Genomic DNA, 15639 nt, shown 5'->3' on the forward strand with positions numbered 1-15639 from the left:
ATACGGTTAACTGCCAGACTCTTGATTTCGGCTCAGGTCGTGATCTTTCGGCTCAGGTTGTGATGTCATGGTTTGTGAGATAGAGCCCCAGGTTGGGCTCTGTGCTGGGCATGGAGCCTACTTAAGATTCTCTTTTTCTCTCTGCCTCTATCCTGCTCACGCTCTCTCTCCCTCAATTAATTACTTAATTTAAATAAATAAAATTCTCCTTTTAAAAGTAATAGGAAACCAATTCAAGATAGCTTTGAGAAACTTAGAGTAAGAATATTACTGGAATAATGTGATTAAAAAAGGTGAGCAGTTGGGCCTCATACCGGAAATGGAAAACTATTCAACTATTTTTCAACTACTTTTCATGTGCTTCATCCTACTTATGCATTTTTGTCATTTAATGAGACCAGCATAAGTCTGCTATGGCTAGACAACATCTTGTACCAATGTGATCTTAAGGGGCCCAAAGAAATGAGGCTTGTAAGAACCAAATAACCTTTCCTAAAGGACCTACTACAAGAATGTTGAAAGGAAAACTTATTTTTTAATTTCAGGATAAAAGTGGTCTTCCTCAAAAATTAATAGAAACATATATACCAAATTTTAATAGTTATTTATTGGTATAAAATTATGAGCAACTTTATCTTTTGCTTATATTTTCTATAATTTCTACTGAAATGTGTATTAATTTTATAAATTAGAAAAGTTTATTTTAGAAGCTAAACTATCAGGCCATTATGGTATAATTCTAAAAGAGGGAACACAGGATTTAAAAAATCCACAATGCTTATACCCTTTATTTCTCTAAAAATGTATGTGTGCATAGAAAAAGAATGGAAAATACAATAAAACATTAGCAGTGATACTCCTAGATGATAGAAATAGATTATTTTTTTTCTCATACATCATTTTCCATATGTTCTGATGGTTCTCTAACAGGTATATATGACTTTCGTACTTTGAGGAAGGTGCATGCCCAGTGGACTGAGTTTTTGTGTAGACTTTAATCCTGTAGGAACTACTATGATGACCAGATACAAGAGTGGTTTCTGGCTGAAGAAACAGCTGGAGAATATTATAAACTACCAACAGTAACAACTACTCACAACTCTGATTTACCTTGAGAACCACTGGCCTACACAATATTAAATGAGTGCTGAAGGAATTCAAAGATTACACGTAATTAAAAAATAAAATTTGCATGCTATGATTCTACAAATTATAACTGTTTAAACGTAGAGAAAATATTTAGAGTAATTTTATCTAAGTAAATTTGTATACATTACTAGGTTCAAAGGATTAACTCTTTTCTGTCCTATTAGAGAAAAGATAAAATTGGTTTTAGTGGCAGCAAAGTTTTAACTACACCATCAACCATGTAAACCCAGAAACATATACGGTAAAAAATAAATCAAGATTTAGATAAACATAAAATTTAACACTCACTACGTTGCTACATGGTGGCTCCAATCTCCTTGCCATTTGAAAACATGAAGAGTGCTAATGAAAATTCTATAGGTTGAAGGCTTTTTCTTATCAAAACCACAAAGTTAAACAGTAAATATGAATCCCACAGGAAGGGTAATAAGAACACTAGAGAAGAGTCTTTCCCTATTTTCCTAAAACTTTTAAATTGAATATATCTATTTATCTATTGTAGATTAGCAGCAACATCTGGCTTAGCAAATTTCTATAGATTTCTTTCTAGTTCTCTATACACTGTGACAAAGCCCTAAAATGAGGTTTTAGAACACCCATCAATACAAAAAGCATACGGTTTGGTAAAATAGATCTTCAAGTTCTAGTGGAAATACTTCACTTCCATAATATTTAACCACTGAGGTATAAATTTTTAGCTAATAAGCAAGTATTTAAAACAACTCTAATGTTTTAAAATATATTATTCTATTCTACATAAATTTATACTGTGGTACTTGAAAATCTATCAAAGTAAGGCTTTTTTTATATTTAACCATCAATTATTTTTACATTAACCACTTTTATTTAACTTGAAAAGTTTTTAATTACATGGAATCAAAAAACCCCTCTCAACATATTTCTTACAGGAAAAACGGAAGGAGATACATTGCAATGGTGTCTGACAGCCGTGGTAATTCTAACGGGAGAATATGTGCAAAACTGTAACAAACTCTATATATAAACAGTCTAAACACAGATTTTTACCAATAAAGATATAAAATTAAATGTTATTATGTCAGCATTTTCAGAAAAAGATATAGCAGTAACTGTAAAAGCATTATCCTGGTACAAATAAATTACAGAAAATAAACTCAATTTAACATAAATCTCCTCTAAAACGTGAACCATATATTATCTCAACATGATTTACAGAAGACAACATATCCAATGAAAAATCCAAACTCACTTTTTAGGTAATACCCAGAATATTAAAAATGCTGTTCCTATTTTAACATGTATTTCTCAGAGTAGGATTCACCATGAACATTTTAGATTTTTACATCCTCCTTAGATTACCAAGTGAAAAATCCAACAATACACAAACAGATACTTTCATCAGCACACAAAACAAAGGTAGGTAGGTTAGGAAACAGAACACAAGTTCAATCTAATCAATACAATACCAGTACAGAAGCATCCATTTTAACCCACAAGGAAAAACCTGAGCCACAAAGCAGGGCTTCCATTTTGAATCTCACTAACTTCTAGATAGTATGTGTATTTTGACCTTAAAGTGATCAAAATGTGAGTGAAGTTCATGTTCCACCACCTAACAGTTCTAATGCAACAGAAAAATTGTCATTTTATGTTACTGAGAGTTTTTAACGAAGTCTTTTGTTATTTATGTTTTCAGCACATGTTAGAATTATACAGAGATTTCTTAAAAATCAAATGTGAAATGTCTATATACATTAAACTGACAGCATAATCTCTACCTCTGAAATGCTAATATAGTGTTTAAAATTAGACAAACTAACATCCAGTAAACAGCATTTTATTTTATGACACTCTGTGTTAATACGATAAATATACAAAACTTCCAAACCACTGAAAACATGCAACATTAGAGGGACAGATGGAGGGCATTTATATAGAACCATGACACTCATCATGATGGCAGCGCAATATTACTCATTGACAAAATATACAAACACCCCTAGATAAATAATCCAAGTCCCAAATTACAAATCACTGAGCAATGATTTTCCAGTGTTCAAATTTTAGTTTGAAGTAAAATAGCCACAAATTAATATTGCAAACTGAAAAATGACATGGATGCTTACAACAGGAAAACCATTTCATGACTGTGATACCGGGTGGGTCACATTAGTATTAAATATAAAACATTAACAAATGCCAATCTTTTGCTGGAAAATGTGACCATTTACCAACTATTGTTAGGAGAATAGAGAAAATAAGAATTTAAAGCCCCTATGCCTTACCAAACTGTTAGTATTGCCATCATTTTAATCCACATTTATGTTTTTAGAAACCAATTTTCTCTCATAAGCTTCTATTAACCCAAATAACTGGATCTTGAACATTCTCCCCATCCACACACAAAAAAGGTACTGTTAGTTTTAGTTACATGGTATTTAACAATGCTACCTTTGGGAATTTCCACAAAATAGAGATAATTCCTATTCTTGAAGGAAAGTATGTCAGTATTTTTCAAGTCTCTATATTCATTTGTAGTTAAAAGAAAAAAAGAAATGGACTTGAGATGTAAATTAATGATGAGCATAAGAGCTCCTGTTGTATTTTGTGGTTAATGTTTTGGATGTCTGTAAAATACACACTCAGTAAAGCACACTGTGATAAAATAGATTTTCAGTAATATTACAGAACTTGAAGAACTTGAACTGGCTTATTTGACAAAGTAGGGATATTATTAGTAATCAGAAACATTCATAAAAACAACTTTAAATTCATTTTCTGAATCCTATTTTAATCAGAATAACAGAAATATCTTCCAAGCATATTACTTGAATAAATCCCAAATAAATAAAATGTAAACACCATCTAGATGGATCCATGTTACCTACTATCACGCAAAGCTTCCCTTATAAATAGTGAGAATTCATCATCCCACCCTCAGTATGAAAATTCATTTACCTCCAGATTTGGGGAAAAGAATGCAAGTGATTTAACCATTTATACCCATCTGATTCTTATTAAAAAAAAAAAATTATTTGCAGTCTCAAATAATTTAACCCAATAGACCATCCTTACTTAATATCAAGTTGAATAAATCACTACTGATTATTCTGCAATCTTAAATTAGCTAAGGACTTCCAAAACACAGTATAATGACTTTCAAAGGTCTTTGCGTCATTTAATCAGTATTAAATATGATTCAAAGTTTCAAACCAAGTATACTCTAAGAATGAACTCCTAGGCTGCATAGTAACAATTTCAACATGGTCACAGTCATAATTAATGCATTTAACTGTAGCTGTATTTTCTTGCTTGGTTCAAGTTATATGTTTTATTTTTTTCTATTGCTGAAAAACTTCAATGTATTCAGTCTGTGTTAAAAGTTCAAAGACTGAGGTGCATTAGGGATTCAAGTACGTGTGAAACAAAAGCATCTTTTTCTTTTTAATCCCACTACAGATGAGAAGCTAAAAGAAAAATCCCTGAAATACTGTATATTCTTTCTGGACAAGGAATTAGTCTAGTCTTTAATACCTCTGTTAAAAATTACACACACACACTCCTCCAAAAAAAGCTGCCAAACACAATTTCAGTTCAATTAAAATGAGTAGCCACAAGAATATACCAAAGTTTCCATACAGTAATATTCTACTATGATACGAATACTGAAAATTAAAAAAACAAAACAAAAAAAACAACGGTATTATCATCACTACATTCTATTCCATTGATTATCTACCCTCTTTTGGATAATGCACTGCATATTATGTTCTCATATTGCATCCCAATAAATTTTTATTTAAAAGAAACTATTGCAGAAAATCTCTTCTTTGATTCTACCACCAACTCTGTAATCCAATAACCAAAAGCAGTGCAAAAGCCAAAATACTAATTCTTTTAAGAAATGTGGTGTCCATGCAAGATCAGAGATTGGTATGAAAATATCAACTACTCTATAAAAATAAAACAAAAAGAAAAAGATAAAATTTACATTATCTACTACGAAATGCACACAGGCTCTTCACTGGTGACTAAAACTGCTAAAAAGCAAGCCAATTTTAAAATCCCTAAGTCCCTGATGGCCTATTTCTTTGAATATAAATGGGGAAAATGGAATGAAGCATTGCTTTAATGCTCCAATATGTAATCCTTAAGTCTAAGATTTTTGAAAGAATGACTGCAGCTAGTACTAAATGCATTTTTAATCATAAGTACCATATTAATTTCAGTGTGTCACCACTGAAATAATTTGCTGAACATTCATCCCCCAAAAAATATGGAGAATATTTATTTAGCATGTGATTTTTTTTTCTGCAAGGGGCACCAAAATATTAAGAAATTGCTAGGTAAATAAGATAAGGAAGTGTTCTGGTTTTAGCCCATGCACAAGTGAACAGGAAATATACATGCTGGGTGTACTGTGTTTTGAACATAAAAATATTTATAGAATACAGTAACTGGAGAAAAAGTACAGTCAGAAGGTACCAGTGTATTGTTGGAGGGTTCGCTATATCTGGTTACCCTTGAAAGCATTCTGAGCCGCACTAGTTGCTGCACTTGAAGCTGCATTTGCAGCTGCAGTCTGGACAGTTTTGTTGGACATCACACCTGTTGCAAATTCTTGTTGGGCCTTCTCAAAACTAGCACCTGTTGTGCGGTATAGTCCATGTACCTACAGAGGCACAAAAAAGTGGGACAAGGTAAGTGGTAATCTACACACCCATTTTCAGCAACCCTTCAATTATCTTGACATTACTCAGAGAAAAAGGACTAGATTCTAGCCATGATTCATAAGGTCAAGAACATTAGCCACCACAATGACATACGATACTGTATTTAAATATTTTCCTTTTTTTTATATATATATTTTTATTTTATTTCTAGGAGAGAGAGAGACAGCATGAGCAGGGAAGGGTCAGAGAGAGAGGGAGATACAGACTCTGAAACAGGCTCCAGGCTCTGAGCTGGCAGGCAGGACAGAGCCCGGCTCTGAGCTGGCAGTCAGCACAGAGCCCGACACGGGGCTCGAACCCACGAACCGCGAGATCACGACCTAAGCGAAAGTCGGACCCTTAACCGACTAAGTAACCCAGGAGCCCCTGTATTTAAATATTTTCCTAACAGAGTGTTCCACTTTATCCCCAATGCAGAAGAGAGAGTTATGCTTATGCCAAACCAAAAATAATTTTTAAAACTTATTAACCAAATGCAAAAAGCTATGTTTTCTGCTGTACCTACTTTTCAAGATACTACAAAGAATGGTTTAAACATAACAAGAGACACTCAGACATGAATACATTAACTTACTACCTTAGGCAATTCGAAGAGAATAATGCCTTATCTACTTCCATGCTGTCTACATATACACCACTAACCCTATTATAATCAAATGTTTACTATTTCATCATTTAATATACCAAGCACTACTTATGTCTTTAAAGATACTTTTGCTATCCTCTTTCACTCTGTGTACCATTTTGCTTTTTGTGTATGGTCAAGTCCTGAAGGATTTACTTTTAGGAAATTTGGGGAAAGGAAACACATCTGGGAACTATCTGCCCATAATGATTTATCACTTAAATCTCTGCGACTTATTTTCTAGAGCAAGATTCAAAAACATTCTATTAACATACATCATGAGATGTATAAACTAGGAAGTGCAACAATACATAACATCAGCCAATTTATGTAAATCTGAGAAAGGAAAAAAGCAAATTAGAATATTTATTTATTACATGCCTACAAACTTAGGGGGAGGGAGAAAGAGACAGAAAGGGAACTTGTAATTATACCATATTTTGATGAGATCTAAATTAAGCCTACCCAGAATGCAATCGAAGCAGGTTTGGGGGATAGAGACCATTCACCCACATCAGTCGTTTTCCCAGTCCTGAATAAGAACTGATACTTGTGGAGTAAATACAGAATAAAAAGTAGAACGTATCAAAGACTTTTAAATCAAACGTGGATACTGGGAAGTTGTTTCAACAAGACAGAGAATAGGTATGGTAGGTTGGTTTAGAGGGGAAAGGAGATACTAAGTTCTAAACATTCATATCTACTACAGCAGGCAGCAGGTAGGTGAAGATTTGGTTTGGAGCTCAAGAGAGGAATAGGCCAGAGACAAGTACTTGAAAAGCAATGGCACATAAATAGTAGCTGCAACTCTGACATAAATGAAATGGTCCATGGAGTAAAACAGAAAGAGTCAAATATCAAAGTCTGTTAAGATACCTGTATTTAAGAGGTACCCACAACAACAAGGAATAATTAAGAAAGGAATAGGAAACACCAGGGACTTTTTCCACAGATGCCAAGGGAAGAAAGCCATGTTAAGGAATGAAGAGCTGCTCAGGGTGGAAGATAAAAATACCCAGACAGCCGGGAGTTCTTCTGACATGGTGATGAAACCAAATGCCATTTTATAGTGGAACAAAGTGTAGGAGAGTCAGGAAGAAAATGAGAGCACTGACAAGTACACTTTAGGTAAACTCTAAAATTGTTTTCTTCTAGTACTATGGCACTATCATAATTCAATTCCTTTAATACTTTGAGAAAATGATGAGAAAATTACTTCTTCACATGTTGGTTAAGTAAACATTATATTTTATCTCCTTTATATTCATTTTTCTCCAGGGATAATCTTTATGCATTATTCAAATTGACTATCATGACACACAAAAATGGTTCCAAACAAAATTGCTGATCCCTACTTCTGAACATCAAGGGATCTGAAAAATTAATCTTCACATTCGCAATCTGTGAAACATCATTCTATTACATGATCACTTCCTGTTGTAATTTCAAAAATCAACATTTTCAAAACCAGTTCTTCATGTTGGGAATTTTCAGAATCATAAGTAATTATTTTTATTCCAATTTTTCTATGGAACATTAAAGATACAGATAAATTACTACAGCTATATTCAAGAAAAGTATCGTAAAAACAATGAACACATATAATTAGGACCAAGAAAATTTAGTTTATTATAGGAATCTAATAAACTTTGTCTACTTACTACACAACTGTCACAGTACAATATAATCACAGATTCACTTGTCAGTCTCTTCTCCTTTCCCCCTAAGTTTATGGGCATATAATCAACAAATGTTTGCTCTAACGTGCTTTGTTATTTCCTTTTCCAAATTTGTTTTAAATTGAGTGCCTGATGTTACATATTCATGGGCTTCATATTTAATTATTTAATTGTATATATTTAATTATGTCATGCACAGCCCCCAAAGAGCAGAAAGGCAAAGTAAAGGTACGAACAGCACACATTTCTCAGTAGTCCAAATCAATATAGACTCAGAGAGCCACCTAGAGGGAAGAGACTACACATATGTATTCAATGCATAATGGTCAAATACTGTATGAAATCCATTATATTCATGGGAAAAGGAGGATTCTTTTTATCAGTGCTCTAGCAACATGACAGGCTAATTATAAGCATTACCATCTCAAAAAACTCCTCAATTTCCTGCTATGTTTCATCGTGCTATCTATTGATAGCTCATATTCCTCATGACATCAGGGACAAAGCTTTAAGGCAAAATACTACAATTTGAAAAAACAACCTAAATACTTTCTATCTCTTCTAGTTATGAGGATTTCATTAACCTAAATATTTAGCTCTAGGAGTAGCACAGAAAGAACAGATTTGCTATCTACTGATTCCACTACTTTCTGCCTGGCTGGTCACCACTCAAAACCTCAAGTTTACTTCCCATGAAACAAGAGTACTTGTCCTACCTGTCTCTCACATTTTTCCTAAGGATCAAATGAGAATTATGTAAATGTGTCACTCTAGTAAAAATTAAAATTGATTTTTAAGTATCTGGAGAAGAGTCACAGCCAAGATGCAACTCCAGAAGGGTATCTTGCTTCTTTCTATCTTCAAAAATATGTTAGTGTATACTGTGGTGGTATATGACACAAAAAAATTATATGCTATGGAAATTAAAGACCCATGGTACTTTACTTAAACAAAATAATCCAAACATATATAAAGCTTACAGAAAATGATTTCAAGAAATGATGCTCTTATTAATGCAAGATGCCTGTTACTTAAAAATAACTTTTTAAAACCTGAGAAAAAACTAATTCTTGAAATTTTTATTGTTTTGAGTTTTTAAGAAAAACTTACAGATCTCTTAGCCTAATGTTATCAATTAAACATTTCCTATAAACCATCTGTGAATTGCCCATAGATCTGGGTCAGATAGCCCTTCTGTCATCTCTTGAATTAATACTCTAGTTTCACACTACTGAAATCCTGTTCCTCCTTTGCGGCCTATCTCAAATACCACTGTCCTCTTTCTGCTTGATGCATGCAGCTGTGGCTCTCCCTGTTGTGAGCACCTCCAATACTCTGTACATCTTTTAGGGAAATATAGTGTGCCTTTTCTTTTGTAGGGTTTATCTACATGTCTTATACCCCATGTGCTTTTGGTTCCTTGAGGGAAAGAGCTAATTTCCATTCATTATTATATCACCTATAAGATATAGTGACTTGCTGGGGTATATGGCTGGCTTAGTCATTAAAGCATGCAACTTTTGATCTTGGGATCATGAATTCAAGTCCCACAGTGGGTGTAAAGCTTACTTTAAAAAAATTAAATTAAAAAATTTTTTTAAATTAAAAAAATAAGACATAGTAACTTATAGTAGAAGCCACTAAATAATTATTTTTTTCTTTATTTGTTAGGGATTAAACAAAGCTCAAAACTGTCCTATTAAAAAAAGTTACCAAAGAGGTATAATACTAATCTAACAGACTGTACCTACGTTACAAAGTAAATTGCTTAGTTTGCAATTACGTTCATAGGCTATTTTAAAAAGGAACTTTAACATGCCACTTACATCAATAGATCATTCAGGCAGAAAATCAATCAAGAAAGCTGTGGCTTTGAAGGACACATTAGGCTAGATGTACTTAATAGATATATACACAGAACACCGCATCCAAAAATAGCAGAACACACATTCTTTGAGCAAACATAGAACATTCTCCAGGACAGATCGCATATTAGGTCATAAAATAAGCTTCAATACATTTAAGAAGACTGAAATTCTATCAAGTATCTTTTCTGATCCACAATGGTATTAAATTATAAATCAATTACAAGAAAAAAACTGGGAACACACACACAAATACATGAAGGCTAAACAGTATGCTACCAACCAACAAATGGGTCAACAAACAAAACCAGAAGAAATTTTAAAAAATACTTTCACACAAATGAAAATGGATACCCAACAGTTCAACATCTTTGAGACAAAGCAAAAGAAGATCTAAGAAAAGGAAACAAGATCTACCTCAAGGAAACAAGAAAAATCTCAATCTAACCTTACACCTAAAGGCACTAAAAACTCAGGCCCAATGTTAGTAGAAATAATAAAGGAAATAAAACGTATCAGACTGGAAATAGACCAAAAAAATTAACGAAACTAAGAACTGGTTCTTTGCAAAGAAAAAAATGATAAACCTTTACCAGAACTATCAAACAAAAAAGAGGTTCAAATAAATAAAATCAGAAATAAGAGGACAAATTACAATCAATACCACAGAAATACAAAGGATTACAAGAGACTACTATGAAAAATTATATGCCAACAAACTGGACAATCTAAATGAAATGGATAAATTCCTAAAAACAGACAATCATCCAAGACTAAATCAGGAAGAAACAGAAACTCTGATCAGATGGATTACTAGTAATGAAACTGAATCAATGATTCTTTTTTTTAACAACTCCCAATAAACAAAAGTTGAGGACCAGATGACTTTATAAGTGAATTCTAGCAAACACTTAAAGAAGAGCTAATGCCTATTCTTCTCAAACTAATCCAAAACTTGAAGAGAAAAAATGCTTTCAAATTCATTCTATGAGGCCAGCATTACTCTGATACCAGAACCAAAGATACTACAAAAAAAAAAAAAAAAGGAAATTACAGGCCAATAATGCTGATGAACACAGATGCAAAAATCCTAAAAACAAAATTAGCAAACCAAATTGAATAATATATTAAAAAGATCATACACCATGATCAAGTGAAATTTATTCTAGAGATGAGAGATTGTTCAGGATCTGCAAATCAATCAATATACCAGATTAGCAAAATGAAGATAAAAATCACACGATTACCAACAGATGCAGAGAAATCACCTCACAAAATTCAACATCCATTCATGACAAAAACTCTCAAGAAAGTGGATATGCAGAAAGTAGATACAGTCAACATAATAAAGGCCATATATGACATTTACACAGCTAACATCGTACTTAGTGGTGAAAAGCTGAAAGCTTTTCCTCTAAGATGAGGTACGAGACAAGGATGTCCACTCTTGTCTTTTTTATCCAACACAGTACTCCAAGTCTTAGCCACAAAAATCAGGCAAGGAAAAAAAAAGGCATCCACATAATTAAGGAGGAAGTAACTATCACTATTTGTAGATAACATAATAAAATATATTTAGAAAACCCTAAAGATTCCACCAAAAAAAACCTGTTAGATTAAATCAATTCAGTAAAGTTACAAGATAGAAAATACACAGAAATCTGTTGCACTTCTATACACTAATAACTAGAAGAGAAATTACGAAAACAGTATTATTTATAGTTATATCAAAAAAGAAAAAAAAAAACCTACAAATAAATTTAACCGAAGAGGTGAAAGACTCATCTAGTGAAAACTATAAGACAACAATAAGTAAATTGATACAAATGGAAAGATATACCATGTTCATGATTCAAAGAATATTATTAAAATGTTCAAACTATCCAAAGCAATCTATAGATTCAATACCAATAGTATTTTTCACAGAACTAAAATAATCCTAAAATTTATACAAAACTACAAAAGACCCCAAATACCAAAGCAATCTTGAGAAAGGAAAAACCATCACAACTATCAGAACTCCAGATTTCAAACTATGCTACAAAACTATTGGTAATCAAAACAGTATGGTACTGGCACAAAAAGAAACACAGAATAATGGAACACCATACAAAGCCCCCACATAATCCCACGTTTGCATGGTTAATTAATCTGTGACAAAAGGAGGCAAGAATTTACGCTGGGGAAAAAACAGTCTCTTTGATAGTGTTGGAAGACTGAACAGCTACCTGGAAAAAAATGAAACTGGACCACTTTCTTATACCATATACAAAACTAAATTCAAAATGGATTAAACACATAATCTGAAGGCATAAACTTCTGAAAGAAAACACAGGAAGTAAACTCTTGGACATTAGCCTTAGCAATATATTTTGGGTATGTCCCCTCAAGCAAGTGCAACAAATGCAAAAACAAACAATTAGGACTACATCAACTAAAAAGCTTTTTCCCAGTGAAGGAAACCTACTGAATGGGAGAACAAATCTGCAAATTATATATAGGATAAGGGATTAAGATCCAAAAATACATAAAGAATCAATAAAACTCAACACCAAAAAAAAAAAAATCCCATTAAAAAATGGGCAGAAGAACCTGAAAAGACCTTTTCCCAAACGCAGCATAAAGATGGCCAAAAGCCACGTGAATAGATGCTCAACATCAGTTAATCATCAGAGAAATGGAAATCAAAATCACCATGAGAGATCACCTCACACCAGTCAAAATCTATCATCAAAAAGGCAAGAGAAAACAAGCGTTGGCAAAAAATGTGAGGAAAGGGGAACCTTCCTGCACTGCTTGTGGGTATGTAAATTGGTGTAGCAACTATGCAAAAACAGTATGGAGGTTTTTCAAAAAAGCAAAAACAGAAGTACCATAGGATACAGTCATCCCACCTCTGGGTATTTACCAAGGAGAAAAAAAATACTAATTTGAAAAGAACATACATGCCTATTTTTCTTGCAGCATTATTTACATTAGCCAAAATATAGAACAAATTTGAGGATCTGCTGAAACACGAATGGATAAAGATGTCATACACACACACACACATACACACACACACACAATACAGTATTACTCAGCCAAAAAACAAAACAAAACAAACAAAAAAAAAAGGAATAACATCTTGCCATTTGCAATAATATAACAGATGGACCTACAAGGTATTATGCTAACTGAAGTAAGTCAGAGGAAGACAAATACTGTATGATTTCATGTTTTTGCAAACTCTAAAAAAACAAATGAGCAAACAACAATCAAAAAAAACTAACTGCTGGGGGTGGGAATACAGAAGTGGAGAGACGGGCAAAATAGGGGAAGGGGATTAAGAGGTACAAAGTTCCAGGTACAAAATAAATAAGTCACAGAGATGTAAATTACAGTACATGAAATATATTCAATAATATTGTGTAGCCTTGTATGGTGACAGATTTGGAAAATATTTCATGTAATTTATAAATGTCAAATCACTATGTTGTACATCTAAAACCAATGTAGTACTGTCAACTCTAATTCAGTTAACAAAAATATAAAAATTATTGAGAGCAGAATAAATTTTAATGTCCCCAACATATTATTTAACAAATATTACTGGGTGGCTTAGTTGGTTAAGCATCTGACTCTTGATTTCAGTTCGTGTCATAATCTCACAGTCGTGAGATTGAGCCCCACCTCTGGCTTGGTGCTAAATGTGGAGTCTACTTAAGATTCTCTCTCTAACCCTCCCTGCTTGCACATGCTCATTCTCAAAAAAAGAGAGAGGAAGAGGAAAGGAAAGGGAAAAGGAAAGGAAACGGGAAAGGGGAAATGGGGAAGGGGGAAGGGGAAAGGGAAGGGAAGGGAAGGGAAGGGAAGGGAAGGGAAGGGAAGGAAAAGCAGAAAAGAAAAAAGGAAAGAAAAGAAAAGAGAAAGGAAAGAAAAAGAAAGAAAACAGGCCATGTCAACCAACTGAAATGGATTTCTCATCAGGAAAAATTAGTGTTGGATGATTCAGAAAAAAACAGAAATGGGCAAAAGTATACCTAAATGTGACTATTAAAAAAAAAAGTATATTAAANATAGATATGGTGGCAGGTTTTTTAAAAATTCAAGAGTTTAGGAAAATCTGGTTTTTTTAAGTGAAATTTATTCTAAAATTCTTTTGAAATGCTAAAAACATCACTGTTAGTAATTAGTTTATTAATGTGAACACAAACATCCATGAGCAGTTTCTTAAATTTTATGGGAAAAATAGTCATTCATAACTAGGTCCCAAAAGGGATACAAATTATGTATCATCTATTTATCTCTTCCATACTAAGCCATTCTAGTTCTTTTATCAATTAAAAGGTAGAAAATTTTGGATTCCCCTGATATGCAGTCTCCTGTGACTCATTCATTCATTATTTGACCCACTGAAAATCCCTCTCCCTGAGTCCAAAATTATTACTCAATTCTATTTGTTTACTATAGAAAAAAGACCTTTAAAAAGAAACAACCTAAGAGAAAATTAAAGAAATCTCTGAAAGTTAAGAACTGAAGTATTCCCTTATCTTTGAAATAACAGATATTCTTGCATTTCATTTTTTTCAAATTTCAATTATAAAATGACACTACAAGGAAACAAAGATACCATGACACTCATAGTGGGCACTTTATACAGCAATGATTACCTACTCCAATTATGTAAGACTTCAGAATGCAAACCAAATTCTCAAAACTGTATTCATTATAATTGAAATAAAAATACACCACAGAGCATGTTTAGCTGGGGCTGGAAACACGGAATAGCATAATAAAATGCAGTGATTCTAGAGTCAAATGGTGGTTATCGACAACTTTTGGAGGGCATTATCTGTTTATGAAGAGCCTGACCCCTAGTGGTTAGCAACTATGGTTACATACACACAAAGGAAGCAGCCAGTTTTGAGCAAGTGTGAAAAAGAAAATTAAAAAATCAAGCGTTTTGTTTTTTACTTTGAGAGAGAAAGTGAGAAAGCACAAGGGGGTGAGAGGCAGAGAAAGAGAAGAGAGAGAATATCAAGCAGGCGCTGCACCGTAAGCACAGAGCCCTATATGGGACTTGAACCTACAAACCATGAGAACATGACCAGAACTTAATGATTTATATGTTTAACTGCCTGAGCTACCTAGGTGCCCCCAAAATCAAGTGTTTTTATTGGATCTCAATTTCTATCCAAAGTAAGAGAGACCCTTGCTACTGTTAAGTATATCTGAGTTCAAATTATAGTTCAGCTTTTATTATCTCCATTTATTGTACCTCATAAAATGATTCAGAAAATCATCTCATCTAAATTCCTATTTCACAAGACTATGAGATTCAAAGACGTTTAGGAACTTGTATTGCATCGACTGACAGTGGACACATATAAAAAGAGTAAACTGGTAACTTCTTTAACCATGAGGTTAAAAAAAAAAGTCAACCAAAGAAGAGTATCTTGCACATTTCCCATATTAATACATTTATTTGGGAAGCAGTCATATTTCTTTTCAACGCCTGACATACAATAAGCACAACTCTACAACTTTTCCTTTAATGCACTGCATCTTAAAGAACTTTAAGTGTTCCTGGGGAAAAAGCTGCAGGTCAAAGACTTAAGAGAGCTACA

At 33.1% G+C, this 15639-nt stretch overlaps 1 protein-coding gene across 2 annotated transcripts in view; it reads right to left on the minus strand.

Moving 5' to 3' along the window:
• Positions 1–2949: 2949 nt before the first annotated feature.
• SCAMP1 (secretory carrier membrane protein 1) overlaps positions 2950–15639 on the minus strand; it is a 100718-nt gene continuing 88028 nt past the window's right edge. For both annotated transcript variants that reach the window (XM_077759897.1, XM_077759896.1), the window contains one exon: positions 2950–5800. In XM_077759897.1, the coding sequence (XP_077616023.1) occupies positions 5636–5800 (165 nt within the window). In that variant the 3' untranslated portion in view covers positions 2950–5635. The remainder of the gene's footprint in view (positions 5801–15639) is intronic.

The sequence above is a fragment of the Crocuta crocuta genome, unplaced genomic scaffold (assembly GCF_008692635.1).
Source record: "Crocuta crocuta isolate KB4526 unplaced genomic scaffold, BGI_CrCroc_1.0 scaffold162, whole genome shotgun sequence".
In the NCBI taxonomy this organism is placed as follows: Eukaryota; Metazoa; Chordata; class Mammalia; order Carnivora; family Hyaenidae; genus Crocuta; species Crocuta crocuta.